The sequence below is a fragment of the Mastacembelus armatus genome, chromosome 6, assembly GCF_900324485.2.
Source record: "Mastacembelus armatus chromosome 6, fMasArm1.2, whole genome shotgun sequence".
NCBI classification, from domain to species: domain Eukaryota; kingdom Metazoa; phylum Chordata; class Actinopteri; order Synbranchiformes; family Mastacembelidae; genus Mastacembelus; species Mastacembelus armatus.
Window position 1 is genome coordinate 11,631,148 of NC_046638.1, and position 17,235 is coordinate 11,648,382.

Sequence of the window (17,235 nt, forward strand, 5' to 3'; positions counted from 1 at the left end):
AAAATCTCTTAGCAGTAACCTGGTAACAAGCATCACACACGGGAGAGCAGAGACATAATAAACCAGTGAGATGGGCTTAAAATGAACAGAGAACCAGTACTTGATAATGGAGTTAAAGCATTCAGCAATTCAAAGGAAAAGTGTTATAAAGCCCTAGAGGACAAAATACCATATAAAGAGCAAGGACACTAGTGGTTATGGCTAATCTAATTCCAATATTCAAACTGCATTTTTATAGTTACAAAATCCAAGGCTCTACTATCAGGTAATTACTGTGTAGTGTAGTTGTTCGATAACAGAAGACACATATTATAAAAGAGACTGATAGAATCACATGAACATTAAAACAACTGTTTCATTATAACCAGAAAACTAGAAAAGAGGACTGGTGACCCTTTTTTACTAAAAGCCCAGAGGAAAAGGAGTCCTTGTCCTATAAAAAGGGGCACTTTGAAACCCAGCATGTTGCTCGCAACAGAGCCATTAATACAGCTTCACTCACTGTAGCAAGAGGAGAGTTTTTAGACAACTCTCACCGGAGTACTCCAAAAGAGATATAAATGTGAAGATGTGATGCTTTATGCCAAGAGAACACTAATAATGAATTAAGTGGATAACAGGATAATTTAAACTACCTCACATCATAACTTTATAAAAAAGGCTGTAATATAGCATTAACACATCACACACAAAATGTAAAATCAAAGGGCCACTGTGAATTCCTCTAATTAATTTGTACATGCAAGCATCTAAATGCATCATAGAAAGCATTCACTAAACAACTCCTAGTACTGTTTGAAGTTTTATCTTATCTCTTCACTCTGAAGATTCAATGGCTTACATGGCAGTAGAAACCACATGCAAGTAACATTATCTGAGGTATTCTGCCAGCCGTCGTAACAAAGATAACCCTTCTATCTGTTTTCACTGTAACATTTGTGAGTTCTTGTTTATTATTGTTATTGTGTACTGTTCTGAAATCAGATGCTGGTGCGTTATAAAAGTGAGTGTATTTTGACTAGTGACACAAGTTATCTCTGGGGCTGAGCTGGCCTGAAACACAGGCCTAAAGGTGACGTGCAGACTCTCAAGAATACAACAATATGTGCATATAGGAAAGAGGAAGTAGCGCATCTTCACATCACAGTGTTTATATGAAATGAAATGCAGACGGTAAAAGAATTTCAAAAACACAAGTGGCTGTGTAATGGCTGCCAATGCTGTTTCTTTACCATCCTTTCCAGTCACTTTATATTTATATGAAGAATGTCCATATCCATTCATTAAAAAAATGTTCCAAAGTATAATTCCATCATACTTATAGTAATGTGCAGTACTGTGTGTGACCTACAGTCAAAATAGAAATATAGAAAATCATTTTAATATCAAACCAATAAATCACAGAAGCCCAAAAGTGCAGTTTTTTCTCTAGTATTAAAAATGGTTTGGTAGAAAATTTTCACATATATTGAAAAGTCCTGGAAAATCAACATCAACTCAATAAGTCTAAGTCAATAGCAATGACATTTGATTTAGCTTAAAAGGGATATCTCATCATTGCTGCTGTGAGCTCTATATTGAAATACCAAAAAGGAGAACAGTAATATGATGATGGCATAGTCAGAGAGAAAAACTGAATTAGAAAGATACTGAAGAGCTGCAGATACTGTAAGGCTGTATTGTATATTGTAGAGGCCTGACAATAGTCAATAAATTTATATATCTAATTAATTAAAATATTAGCATTAGCTAGAGGTAGATACCATCCAAGTGAAGAAAAGTAGTGTCAAAATAATTTTTTTCACCTGATTTAAAGTCAAATATATAAACATCTGCTCTGAATTCTGTCTTGTTGTTAGATTTACACTGCTATTTTTCCTTTTAAACCCATTGTAAACAAACCACTAAATGATAGATAATGGTGTGTATAATTAAACACAAAAACAGAGTAATTTGGCCAGTCAGGAACCATGGCCAATAAGAAGTCGTGGATATTTCCAGCTATACTTGTCATGAGTGTAATCTACCCTAGATGTAACAGAAAGCATTAGGTCCTGAACCTCAGCAGAAAGTAAAGCTGCACTAACAACAGATAGTGAGAAAAATACTCTGCTGCAAAGGAAGTGATGCCATTCATATAAAAAAAAAAAAAAGCATTTGAAGCACATGACAACACAGAGACTGAAAAACTTAAGAAATGCATCGAACCACATTAAGTCTACTAATTATTACTGCTGTTGTATAATAGTAATAATTACCAAAGTGGTGTTCAATATCAACAACTATAATATGAGCTAATATTAACACATGGACATCCACTCATTTAATTAAAGACAGCTAAAGGTTATCACAAACATTGCATGTTGTAAATGTGAAACTGTGTCAGCTTTAGACAACTGTGAAGATGTAATATTGGCCAAATAAATATGTCAAATGAATTTTAGATACATAAATATTATATCATCTGTCATGAAACCAAATTATGATAAAACATGCTAAAAGTTCACAAAAGCACACAAGGCAGCCACTGAACTGTAGTGTTACTCAAAACTGCTTCATCTGATCAGCTCACATAGTGCAGTTATAACACATTAATCCTGTCCCATAGAGCTATGATTTTGTTATGCAACTATTCGTCTAATAATAACGCCATTGTAACGTGTTGTAACTATAAATTTCCAGTAATTTCAAATCGGAGTGTGACTCAATAAGGAGAGAAGTCAGTTGCTAGAGCTAATTGATGAATAGCATGACTACATTACTGAATTAAGTTTGATCAGTTCGATTATTTGTGTTTAGGTGGTTGAAATGCTTAGAATTTGAAAAGTCTGATGCATTTCTAAAGAACATACATTACATGCATAGTCAGCAGTGATGTACATGACATGAAATGCGCATGATACAGTAAGTTAGTACATGCAAAACATTCTACCATTCATATAATAAACTTAAATGATTAACCCAGATATTTTCTCATCAGAAAGTCATGTTTTCATGTTGCCTCTAAAATTTCTATTTTATTTATTTTTATATGAATAACCTAGCAATATTTTTCAATTTTTTTTTCAAAAAAATACAATATAAATAAATTACCATTTTGTGTATTTTTGATAGCTCTTGCTGATCAAAAGGAAATTCCATTATTCTTTTAGCGTAATCAAATAAAGACTCAGATTTACTGAGTAAAGATTTTGGACAGTTTTCTGTTCATTTATCATCTAGTCTTTCATCTCTCTTCCTTTCCTCTGCCACCCCAACCATGTTCCCCAGCCTCCATTTCCAGTGAGCTACTAGCAGGAGGATAATTGATCAATCATGCTAATTGAAGAGTCTGGACAGCTAGCCCACCATAGCAGATGTGGCAATTTGCATTCATTAAGACAGAAATGAGTCTTAATCACTGCTCAGCCTTTGATTGACAACATAAACATCCCCTGTCTGAAAGTCCTAGTACCTATTCAGTCCAGAGCTTTTTAAGGGATTTATTCTATAAGTGGTAATAAAATGTATTTTTCTAAGAACTGAAAGTCACTGAAAAGGTACTTTTGAAGTCTTTTATTGTCTGCACTGGTAAAAAAAAAATACTATACTGAATGAGGAATATGATCACAAACAGTTGTGGCAATTGTGTATTTAGCTTTGTCCCTGTGAAATCTATGAATGGCAAACTGAAACTCACAATCAAAATAGGGAGAAAGATGTGATTTTGTGAAAAAACAGAGCTTGACATTCAGTAATGGTCAAAATTTCCATATCTTATTGAATGATTAATACAGCTCCATTTATGACAAAACTTGATAGTGATCATTGAATAAAATCTAATGGAAATTATGTGATAATTTTATGCTCATTTCCACTTGCTGTAGTGGTCTTTGGAGAGCAGGTCTCCTCTCAAAAATAAATGGTGAATTGTCTGTTTTGCCCAAGTCACAATAACAATAGCCAACCCTCTTTATTATGTGGAAGATAAGAAGGATTTCCCTATGAATGATTTCAGGTTATTTACACTCACAAATCTTCTGGGTAAAAAACAGTGAAAAGTCAATTTTATGTGCATGATGCAGTCATATTTATGAGATCTTGGTATTTTACTAAAATTGCATTCTCAAATTGGGTTAAAACCTGATCATTTTTAGCATGATTAATCGTAACTTATCCTATCCACCTTAATGGAATTGAATTGCCCAAGGAGAGAAACACAAAATGCCAAATGATGCCTGTGATGTTGCGGTCTGATTTCAACGTGTCTCCTGGAGACACAGGGATCTTTCTGTGTGCAGGAGAACGGCGTGAGGTTGTAGTGGAGAATGAGCAAAATCTCATTAGCTCTACTAGCAGAGGGAAGAGGAAGAGTAAATATTATTAGATTAATCTAATGACTAACAGCAGCATTTTCATTTGTGGTATAAACAGAATTCACTAAGGTGGACAATAGAAATGACATAAAACCTTCGGTCATGAATAGAATACATGAATACAATCCCAAAACTATATTTAATACTCTTTAATTAATTATTGTAACGTAAGACAAAGACATGTCATTACTATATATTTTTGAGAAAAAAAAATATTTTCAACATCTATGAAGAAAACAACGTTTGATTTTGATATTGTTTAAAAATTACAAAGGGTTTGTCTGACATAAAAAGAGAGATTTCATACATCAGTTCACCTGTCGCCTGGAGTGTTGGTAAGGTTAAAGCTATCAGCACATGCAGAAACGCACAAACACGCACACCAACACACACAGAGAAGAAAAAATCTGAGCCTACTGCTCTGCTTTGGACTGCAAGCCAAGTTTGACACAAAGTCCATAGCCCTCCACTGGGTTATCAAACTGTGGCTCAGGCATGCATCCATCTGTGGAAAACATGGATACTGTTCTCCCACACACTGCACAGCTCAGCCTTTATCTACAGATGGTACTACTGAGCGGGAATGTGACCTTTGATTTTGTTTCTCACACAGAGTGAAGTTCCCAATGAAAAGTGGGAGAGGGTTTTTCTGGCCTCCCAAACAGAACAAATGAGCACATGATTGTTTGCGTGGCAAAGATGGCTTTAACACAATTTAAAAAGTTGGGTAAGTGTCCAGTCTAAGTGTCCTCATGTGAGGCCAATTGAACCAAATAAATGGGGGATTGGGTAGATTCAAATTAAATCTTCAAATGAATCTGAAACTCCATATAGTGTACAGCTGTAATAAAGTGCACAATAAGACTAAAAACGTGCTTAATATAAAAGCTATCAGCAAAACATTTGAGACAAGGATTTCTTTTAAAATGCAAACAAATTGTAGCTTCCACAGATTATCAACCACTTCCAACATTGACTCTGTGGCCAAGTGAATAGTGGGGTTGTGTGTGATGATGTGAAGAGGACTGGGTTGATTACTTCTGCTCTGCTTCTTCACTTGTGAACCTTGACCATGTAGCCACCGGGCAGAGGGGGATTTGTGCATATCTGCAAAGATGCTGGCCAAAATGAGCTGGGACAACAGCGGCTTGTTCTTGTCTTTTGTGCAACTGGGCAGCTTTCCTGAGAGTAGCCAGAAGGGCTAAGTGGCAAATCAGCATGGGATCACTGCTGCTACATTATGCACAATGCACATTCCAGTTACACCATGCTGTCAACATAAACATACATTGGTAGACCTCAGTGTGTGATATAAAAATCTGGGATGTATGACCCAACTGATAGGCAGTGTATAACCCATAATGGTTCTGAGCATGGGGTGCTGCTTTTGCAGAAAAGCCTTGTTTAAAATGAGACAACTTCCAGAGTTGCAGCAAAAACAAATTTGTGGTCACTGTTACGTAAGTAAAGAATGTATCCATGTATTTTTTATGCAGGTGAGCCCCTGCTCTGCTTTGAGGGCCCCTGATGGAGGAGAGACTGCATGATTCTACTGGATGCCAAAGCACTCTCCAGCAGCTCTGCCAAGCAGGTAATTCACAAGCAGCAGCAGTATGAATAAAAGATAATGGGCCACAGCTGACTCCTTTATGCTGCATGTAATTTCACTAATTCCTCCAAGTGGAAGTCTTTTCCAAAGCTAGGATTCTTGAAAATTTTCAGTCTCAACCATCACACCCAACTAGTAATGTCTCTTAATTAAGAAGCTACAATAAAAATTATTTGTTTTAGTGGACAATTGGCAGTAGGTAGTGACAATGCAGCAGTCATAGAATCTAATAAAAACATCCCTGTGCAGAAAAAGTTTATCTGAGTGTATTTTAAATAATAGTCTACAAATGAATGGGCAATTTTATACAACAGCATCATGATTTTCCCAATAGGCATTAATTTACATTGTATGAGCTTTCATTTAGCCAGAGTGAAGATAGCCTGTTGAATAAGCTGAGAAACCACATGCATGCCAATGAAAGATGTTTGGAACAGGATGTATTCCTAATCATATTCATTTACTATGGCTTTTACTCTTTTGGCCGACGATTTTGCCTGCTGGCATTGCAAGTGGCTTACTCTTCCGCTAGTCACCGGGCATACAGGAGCTGCCAGGAAACTCAAGTGCTTGTCGAGTTTTATAGCGCAGTATGGAATGCACGAAACACTGTATTTTCACTGGAAAATACTGCAGCAATAGCTAGGCTGATGTCTGTAATGAAGAATTACAGCAGAACTGTGCCCTACAGGTACAATATCTATGGGAAACAGGGCCACAGTGGTGGTCAGCAGCTACCATGTGCATGAGTGTACAGAGATAGGTTTTCCACGTCAGTTTATGGGCACAAAAAAAACTGAACTTATCAGGGACTGCAGACCTCCTGTGCCCTATCTGAATACTTATTAGAAGGAAACTGTTACTTGTCGTTCACCCTTGTATGTTACTCCTGCTGCACTTAACAAACCTACAAGTTGCACTTTTTTTGCTCCTCTGGCTTGTAGCGGGACTTAACTAGCAAAGTGACTTACATGTGTATATTTACAGTAATTTTGTCGAACAGTCACTAGTGTTAGATGGCACTCAACTGAAGATAATATTATACTTCTGAAAAATTAAAAAACTTTTATGTTCATGCTAAACTCTAACTCTTAGTGTAACACAAGTGAAAATGGCATCCAAAATAAAGAGCTATACTGAAGACTATGCAGCTGAAACAAAGTGTTGGCATTCAGTCAAACCCAAGAGAGGAGTAGGACACGCCACCCTCCCAACCCCGAAGTTGGCAGAGTTTTTTAACATCACTTGACACAGATTTATGAATATCGTAATCCACTTCTGCTTGTTGTTATGCCTGGCTACGTTCTTCATAGGCTAATTTAGACTGCAATTAGTATAATTACTAATCCAACTTATACACCAAAGTGTCTTATATGTTTTTTTCTGTTCAACAAGGCTATTTTTGCTAAAAGCGACTTATACTCCGGTGAGACTTATAGTCCGGAGAATATGGTATTTTTTTCTTTTGGTTTTATGGTTTACATAAATATCTTCCTAATTAATTTTGCCTGTTATATATAGAAAAAAACACACATGTAGCTGATCACCTTGAGTTTAAAAAAGCTAAAATGATATGAAGGAAGAAAATTTTCCCTCACAAAGATAGTGACACTCACTCACCTCTACAATGTCAGAGTTGGTTCTGCTCTCATGGGGCTCGTTGTACTCTGTGTATTTCAGCAACACTTTGTCCATGTCTGTGCTGGCATACTGGAACAGTTTGTTAGAGCTGTTGAAAATGATGAGGGCTATCTCACAGTCACATAGTACGCTCAGCTCATACGCCTTTTTCATCAAGCCAAACTTCCTCTTTGTGAAGGTCACCTGAGGAGCACACAGAAAACAAAAACAATAATGTTGAGGAAAAAGGTTTCTCTAAAACTGCCGTGCGGAGTTTGTACACCACAGGCTGATCCAGGAAAATAACAGTTAGATCAGAATTATTATAACAATTACAAAAACCAAGGGGAGAGATAACAAGCTCATTCCTCCTTTAGGGATTCTTGCAATAACATAGTGCATGTCTAAAATGTCTAGTTATCAGGCCAGAGGTCAGGGTTAGAGGCACAAGTCAGCGAGCTGAGTCAGAGATTTGGCAACAACAGGACTCCATACATTACTGTAGCCCCTGACTCCATATACGGAAAGCTATCTCTGTAGTGCAGCATAAGCCCTGTAACATGAGCCCTCGAATGGGACTTCAGGTCATACATCACTCCAATGGTAATGCAACCCTCACTGCAAAGTGACTTTATGTCCTGTATCTCTGCAGCTCTGTCTCTGTGGTTGCCTAAGACCTATACACATGTGTCATTATGTTACGCCACCTCTTTACAGTACGCTACACTGATTTCTCAAGAGAAAAACATTATTCGCAAGTAGGGAGGATAAAAGTGCATGTTCTTTTATCTTTTGGTTTTGTGATTGTTTGCATAAAGCAGTTTTAAAATTGTAAAACCAAAACATTTGTGAAACTGATGCTTCAGATTTACTGTAATTTTTTTTTAACTGAATGTGCCTCATAAACTGTGTATCATACAGTACAAAGTGGCAAATGAGTTTTCTGGTAAAGGCTGCACTCACCCACAGAAAATTCTTCATCAACTTCACTGACCTACTAAGAGTTGAGCAGATGAGCTGGCTTTGTTCAACTTTAATTGGTCACAGCTTGCGGCTATAGCCTCATTTTAACTGGTATAATGCAGTATAATCCTATGTGTTGCATAGTATCTGTGTAACCACTGAGGCAGTGGGGTCACTCCAACTGTGATAAATGTATTTCAAATTTTTCTCACTCCAGGTAATCACACGGGATAATTATTTCCATAGAAGACATGAAGGAGCCTATTCACATGTCACTGTACATTCAATGCACCAGTGTTAGTCTAACTCATATACAAACCAAATCCTAAAACACGATTTCCTGGCATACAGGAGGTGCTGAATCAAATGGCATGTTTCCTTGAAAACTGTAAAACATAAGAGTCTTCAAATAAGTTTGGATGAAAATAAAATGCACTGTGTGGTTTTGTGCATGTCAATCCAATGATTTCCTCAAGGTAGATTACTATGTGGAAGAGGCTAAGACATACAGTAATGTCTGTGACCAGACTCAGGTCTGGTTCTACCCAGTTAAAGCATCTGCTCTTCTAACCAGCTCATACTAGTTTCCTCTGGCTTAACACCCACACCTAAACGCCCACTCCATTCGCCTGCTTGAATATTTGTTTGTTTGCCTAACCAACTGGAAAGCAGGGTTGTCATGTGGGAAAATGATTAACAAATTGTATGCTCTTTAGCAGATGAATGTGACTGTTAAGCCATGGAGATGTCACCTTTCAGCAGGAAGCCCAGGATGAGACGCTGAGCGAGGACTTTGTTCCACCTGGGTGCATGGCAGAGTGCTGAGTGCAGGGCTGCTGACCCAGGCACCGCTTCATTTCAATCTCAGCAACAGCACTGAGACTCGGTTCTCGCCCCAGCCACAGACACTATACCTGTACGAAAGCCAGCTGCTGCTCACACTGCCATTAAAGGTGACAGCCACATTAGTCTTCTGTACTTACACAGATACCTATAAAGGAAAATAAGTGAGACTATTTTGGACTTTACCCTATTTTTCCTAATCTTAGGATATAAAAATATAAATTCGTTTAAGTCAAAACACAAAACAAATATATATCCCCTACATATCATCTTCTTTGGGGTGACTGGTGAGACAGTGGAGAACCACAGACATCCTTGAGGTCAAGTGGGAGGTTCACTGGCAGAGCTTTCCTATGATTCAAGTCAAAAAACACCCACAAAGACACTCAATGTGGTTTGAAAAAATTGAGTTGCTCCTACAGTAAGATGTGGTAGACATGTAGCTCCCTGACTAATTTGTGTAATTTACGATGACGGGATTAGCATCTGTATTGTAAAGCTGTTGTTGTAGCTGATGTTGTAACACGCACTGTACCATCTTACATTTGTTCTGAGACATTCAGTATCAGGGCATGGGGAGGCCATTTAAACTTCCACTAAACTAGACTCAGACTTTCTCTATTTGATAAGGTCATTATAAAAGCTCACACAAAACTAGACAGATCAGTGACTATACTAGCATTTCATTTAAATGGTGCCAGGCTGAAAACTCTGACCTTTTAAGACGTTCTCACAATGTCAAACTGAGGTGGTAATTCTGCCCACAATTCACACTTTTTTGCATTTCCAATTTATCCAGTGCTTCACAATAACCTGTTTTACTGAGCTTTAATTGAGGCCAGTAATTTAGCTCTTATATGTGTATATTTCTTTCTACTTTAGATATGAGTTTTATATGTTTATAAGTGAATATGTGTTTGTCATTGTCTCTCATGATTTTCCTGCCATTTCCCAATTTTTTGTTTTATTGTTTTCATCCTGCACTAGACAGACTCTGTCACAGAAAATTGTACACTATATAATAACATATGCTATGACAAACCCAGACACACATCTATACAGAGCTCATCTGTCAATCAAAGGGTCTATCAATGTCTGTCCTCAGGCAGAGGTGCCAAGATGACAAACAAGACATCTGGGACTAAGAGTGCAGCTGTGACTGGAGCATGGCAGGAGATGCTTGAGTCACTAACACCTTCAGAGGAGCAAGGAGCTAGCAGCCTTATTAGAACCTCATGTCACCTCTGACGGCCCCCATGGCAGACATGGGGGCAAGCTTGAGAGACAGAGAGGTCTGGCACCAGCTGGCAGAATGACCCAGGCCCTGTAGCTGCTGCCCTGGCTATGCACTGCCAGAGTGTGTGGGCCTAGGAGACAGGCCAGGGCCACCGCAACTGTCTGCCTAGATCAACTCTCGCTGGGAAAGAGTACAGCCCCAGGATCCCCATGCGGACAGCTGAGGGTTCAAAGGCCTTGTTCACTGGGTGGGTTTGACCTTGAAACCTCATGTATCCATGACTGATCCTGTTTAGTGGAGAGAATGGCATACTTGTTAAGAAAACATGGATGGGTTTCCTAGAAATATCTCTAATCAATAAAGGGTATGATCCAGTTTAAGCATAATTGGCTTTTTTAATTTAGTGAAAACTTTTAATTGCCATTGGACAAAGTGTGATGCGTGTGTGTGCGTCTAAACTCATAAATAATTTTGCATATAAAAGTGTGAGCGTTTTTAGTGATTCATTACGAGGTACAACCTCTCTGTATTAAGGAAAAAATACAATCAACATCATCCGATATCATGTTTTGCTGCATCAGCGAAGTTTTATCTAAAACAATATGCGCACTGGCTGTCACAGTTAATAGTGTCTCTCTGTTCTTACCATTGTCTATCAACTCGCTCTTTACCTGTCAAAAATATAATGGTGACAGCTCACAACTTCAGGAGTGGGTGATGGCTGAAAAATGGAAAGTATACGCAGTGTTGCTCCCTGGAGAGAATGTGAGAGAGAGAAAGCTGCTCTGTGCCCACAGGCATTTGACGTGCCAGAGCAAAATCCAAAATGAGCCACAGCAAGGGCAGGCAACCCTCCACCCAGCAGCAAAATCATCAAACTTTTAATGACTTGGGCAATTACCCCCAGTGAGCCTGCTTAATGGCATCCAGAGGACGTCACTAGACACCACTCACTAGGCTACACCAGCCTTTTCCCTACACTAACTTACAAGACTTTGTGTACCTTCCCTTCTCCACCACCATTCCTCCTGTAGATCCACGCAAACCATGACAGCTGTGCTGAGAAGTAGGTGACAGACCCTGAATATGGAGCTGCCATTGGCTCTGCTGTTGTTATATTGTGCAGTTCACGAGTTCCATACCTGTCAAGGCAACATGCAACAAATACTCCTCCCTTTTTCTTGGCTAAATTACCTTGGTCACCCTGAATTCACTGTAAGACCACTGTACACATATATCTAAAGGTGATGAGATAATGAAAAATATAAGTGTCTTTCAAACTGTGTGTGATGCACGTATATCTGTGACTCAAAGCATAGTACTTGCAATCAGTATGTTATACTGGCTGGCCATCATTTATGTAGGGCATGGCTTAGAAACACTGTCCCACAGTATGCATGGCAGAGCCGCTGCTACCTTGTCTCATTCTGTACCTTTTTGCAACTGTAAAATCTGCACGTAAAAATCTTACCTATACAACAGCAACAATTGTTTAGTGTTTTGGTTAATTATTATCTTATTATTATCTATCTCTATTATCTTTATTATCATTTTTGGACAACACATTTCACTACTTTGAATTATGAAAATGGGTTGTCATTATACACTGTAGGTAATGTAATAAAAAAAATCGAACAAACAAACAAACAAACAAAACAACTAAGTTCACCACCTGTCTCTCAATCACAATTCCTGATAGACTGTGCAGTTATAGACCTTTGCAGCCTGTGCCACACTCATTATAAATCCTGAAAGGTTAACAGCCCTTCTAAAGCACTTGCAGTAATAATGCAAGGGAGCCCCCATTGTCCCTACACAACATCCCATATAGCAATACTATCTAATTAGCCCTCTTAAGGGCTTCTTTCATTTTAATGCTATGAGTACGGATAACTAGCAGCAGAGTGGCGTAGATAAAGATTCAAACAGATGCTAATGGCTATTCCCCATTGGTTAGGAGCACACCCCAGGGAGATGGCACTGTGTGCTTCATGGCCCATGAAAAAAAAGAGAAAAAGATGCACACACATACATCACTTTATACCAAAGCTTTATTTTAGCACAACGGCCTATTGTCATAGTGGATTCTCTGCTGAGCCAGCTAAAAACAACTAAATGCGACCTGAAATGCCTGTGCTCTGCTGATAAACTTTCTTACACATTATACAGTAAGACACTTAAAATGTGATGCAATCAGTGGGAGACAGAATACTAAGCAAGCAAATGTCTCTCTCTGCAGCTCCACTTAATAACAAAATAGCTTCCATCACACCCTAATACATACACTGTAAAGAATGGGTCATTTAAAGGGTTAACTTGCTCACCTAGCAATCAGATGATACCCTGTTCTTACTTTTTTTTTTTTTTTCCTGATGTCACAGGTCATCAAATAGAGTGTGGATGCCATGTGGAGAGGAGTGATTCTTCACCTGCCCTCCTGTTTGGATCCCACAAACATCCAAGTGTTATACCGATAATTGGTCCATAGTGTGGATTTTTCTGTCACACATCACTGAACTGCTAGACTCACAGTAACAAACACAACACAAGTACAGAACAACTAGTACCATATCATCTTAATACCCTGGGGAGAGCGAGCACTACTGTACCTCTATTATATTTCTGTGTGCACAGCAAAAAGCTGTTCACCTGTGAAGGAATGCAAATTATATTTTGAGAAGGTATTAACAAGATGTGTTCTATATGAATACGGGAAACCTACGCATCTTCATTAATTGGTATAATTTGTCAAAAAGTACACTCACGGTGTAGCTATTAAATCAACGGGAGTTTAGCTAAAAAAGAAATAGACCCAGCCTTCCTGCTATAGATATCCAAGCCTGTTATTCGTGTTTCAAACAGACCCAGGCTGTTTTGTACAGTGTTTTGCTGTTTAGGAGTTTATATTTAACATGAGCAGACAGAATGAATTCCAGCTCTCTCCCTCTCTGTGGCTAGCTGGGACCAGTGTAGCCAAGTCAGAGAAGGGTGCTGTGTGTCCTGCTGACCCACCCTGCAAATGAGAGGGTGCTGTGGTGCAGTGGTTGCTCCTAATTACTACCAAACAGCTGCAAACACACAGGGTTACAGCAAAGGGGTCCAGCCATGCTGCCAGGCTAAGGGACAAGCCCTACAGTGTGGGAAGGCCACAGGCGGCCTGCTGTGCTTCTCGCTACCCTCAGTTCACTCCCACGCCATTGAGGCCCCCGCTGCCGCCCAGCACTCCTGCTGCCTCATCAACTTCTGAAATTGCAGGGTGGCAGGGGAATCATGTCTGTAAATACGACCGCACTGACAAAGAAATGTCATGGTCCCTGTTCAGCTGGCTGGGACTTTGGGGAGGGAGGTATGTCTGTTTAGATCCATGCACACCATGACAGCTGTGGTCTAAGGCAGGAAGGAAAACAGAGGAAGTCTGTAACCTTCAGGCAGGTATAGTGCAGGCTATTTTCTAAGACACAAACAAAAAATACAGTAGCATCTTGCAAAAAAGGCTGAAATAACATGAGGGATATAATTTTACAAACAGTGTAATGATATTGTACATTAGATAGATAGATAGATAGATAGATAGATAGATAGATAGATAGATAGATAGATAGATAGATAGATAGATAGATAGATAGATAGATAGATAGATAGATAGATAGATAGATAGATAGATAGATAAATTCTGACACTCACCTGTCTGTTCCTCTCATCCATGATCCGGGTGATCTGTATCTTCTTCCGCCCCATGGCTGCGTCCTTTACAGTCTCTCTGACACCACAACAATATCAGAAAACAACAAGCTTTCCTTCTCCACTCTCCTAGCACATCGTGCAACAGCCCCACTTCTTGTACGTGCTCGTTCACTCTCCTCAGTACACTCTTTGCTCTTCGGCACACCAGGCCACAATCTGCAGGAGGTCCAAGAGAGAGAGAGAAAAACAGAAAGTCAACCTGACACTCAATGATGGCTCCTTGGTCATTTCAAAGCCCAAACTGGTGGGCTCTTTGTTCTTTTCTCAAACGCATTCAGAAAGTATGAGAGCCACATGGCCTGCCCTTCCCTTGTTAGCCGCTTGAACCACAGCTGAAGTCAGTGAGAGGTGGTTTCACATTTATAGTAGACTCACTGACAAGCTGTATTGAAATTTATAAACTGGCAACCAGAGCTTTAATAATACATTCTCAAAAAATAAATAAATAAATAAATAAATCATCAGAATAATGTGTGTTAATTTGTGAGCAGGTGTGAGGATTCCGTTACCTTGGGATAAAGTCAAGATAATTGTTCCCTCCAGTTTGTACACTACGGTAAGCTTGCCAGCTGGTGGATGTAGCTTCATTTTTATCTGACATGAAAGTGTACACATTTTTTTCATCTAGCCCTTGTTAAGAAAATGTCTAACTTTGCTTTTATTAGTGTAATCAGATTCATTTAACCTCTAACTGTTTTGTCTACCTGTCTTCACTCTCCCTGAGCTGGCCCAACCTGATGCAAGCTTTGCTCTTATTATGATTAAGAGAGTACCCAGTCTAGTCTATGTAAAATCTGCTGGAGAAGCCAGTGGGGATGATGATGGTGAGATATATATTCTCACATGAGCTTGTAACCTGGCCAGTTAGTTCAGACCACACTGATCCCCAGGGAATATCAGAGTCTGTCCTGTTGTTGCTTCTCTGCAAGAAGAACTATATCCCCCTCCCTAGAGCCACATCCATCATTTACACCCAGCAAACAGAAAATGTCTAAACAACTGCACTTCCTCTATGAGTACAAATGTAGAAAGGTTAACAACTCAGGGCATTACATGCAGTCAGCAGTTGTGCGGCAAAGAAGCCAGTGGCCGAATTGGCAAAGAAAACAGAAATGACCAGTTCCAGTGGTGCACAGTTATTATGGGTTACAGATGAACTGGCATTATGGTGTCTGGCTGTCTGAATTGGGGCTCCACTGTAGGCAAACCTGACTGAGATCACCTCACTAACTACCCACGCATGTCTGACTGAGCCAGGAAAGTAACCGCCTGAACCCCCACCAAGAATTTCCCCAAACCACATCACAACATACCAGGGAGAATAACGATGTTTTTTGCTCATTCACCATTTCACACACAAACTGACAAAGCAGTGTTCGAATCAGTGGGAGGCCCTGTACAAATAAAACCTACAAAAACAATCCTGTCCCTGAGAGTTGCTCAGGTATATTCTGGGGAGTAGTGCAAGTTGCAAAAATTGATTATCTCATAACTATTTATTGTGTTTATATAATATCAAAACTTTCAGTGCAGTTATTACAATTTCTGGTACTCTGGTCTATGTATTCATAAAATTTTGAGGCTGACCTAAATTGACCACAGTAAAGCCTTGTTCTTTGAGAGTGTGTGCATGTAAATGTGTTCATCAGTGTAATGTAGCATAAGCAACATTTCCCATCTGAAATAATGATCTATTCTTCCAAAACGCTGCAGTCTGGCTCATTTTATAAAACTCCAGTGAACATCTACATCACAAAAACTTGAGACATTCTCACACATATGCACACATGCACACACTCTTTCCTGTCTTTATGCAGACAAGCTGTCACAGCAGGACACTTCAGGTCTAGAGATATAAAAATGGCAAGCTGTTGGGGTTCTCAGACTGCAGGTGTGCCGCGTGCCCAAGTTTGTGTCCACATTCATCAAAAGGTTGTCAAAATCAAAAACATGTTGCTGACAAAATTTAATTTGCAGGATTTAAATGATCACTATAATCTAATACTGTGGTTGATCACATCACAACATACTGTACTTCACTGTAGTTTAAATGATGCCATTTCAGTCTCCAGAACTGGCAAAGAAGTGGCAAAATTTCAGTTGGCACCACTACCCACATAAATATGTCAAATAATCAAATTAAATTACACAGAACAATTTCTGTACTGTGGCAGAGTACATGTTTGTGTGTGACACTCTGATGTCTCTTTAGTGTTAGAATGGCACAGAATATCTGTTTATGACCTAAATTGTGGACTCATTCTCTCCGTGTTTGGCTGTAATGTGTCTAAGAAACAGAGATAAATGTAACGAGAAAATAGAGGGTGCAAACTAAACCTGGAAGCATGACCAGGACAAGGCAAGGCTATCAAGACACATCAGTAAATATGTAAGTACAGCCACATGATTAATAGTTGTGAACTCAATATGAACAGGAACACGCTAACCACTGCAAAAGTCCCACCTCAATAACATATCACTCTGTAGTTCGTGACAGGGAAAGCTGACGTCATTAACCTTGTTTATGTTACTACAGTCGCCTACTCCTTTTTTGTGATACATCAATCCAATTTGTTGGTGTCAATACAGACCTTGTTGAGGGGATCAAATAAAAGCCAGAAGTCTCAGTTCTACATTAAATGATGTTTTCTGTTTCACTCCATTCATCTACAGTGGTAAGATAACATGCATAATCACTGAAACTATTTCCTGTATGTAAATGCATTTTAAAGGAACAGCATGTAATTATGTTAAGGGAAGCCTTTTCAATATAGATGCACAGGCATGCAAAGTTATTTTTAAGATCTATAACTAATCACATTAAAATGTATTTCTATAACACATTAGCATATTAATATTGCATT

The 17,235-nt window shown here is 39.0% G+C and overlaps 1 protein-coding gene across 13 annotated transcripts in view; it reads right to left on the reverse strand.

Moving 5' to 3' along the window:
- Positions 1-17,235, reverse strand: part of mef2aa (myocyte enhancer factor 2aa) — a 54,376-nt gene that overhangs the window by 22,444 nt on the left and 14,697 nt on the right. For all 13 annotated transcript variants that reach the window (XM_026312024.2, XM_026312025.2, XM_026312035.2 and 10 more), the window contains exons 2-3: positions 14,312-14,527; positions 7,585-7,788 (exon numbers count right to left, since the gene is read on the reverse strand). In XM_026312024.2, coding sequence (XP_026167809.1) covers positions 7,585-7,788; positions 14,312-14,365 — 258 coding nt within the window. In that variant the 5' untranslated portion in view covers positions 14,366-14,527. The remainder of the gene's footprint in view (positions 1-7,584; positions 7,789-14,311; positions 14,528-17,235) is intronic.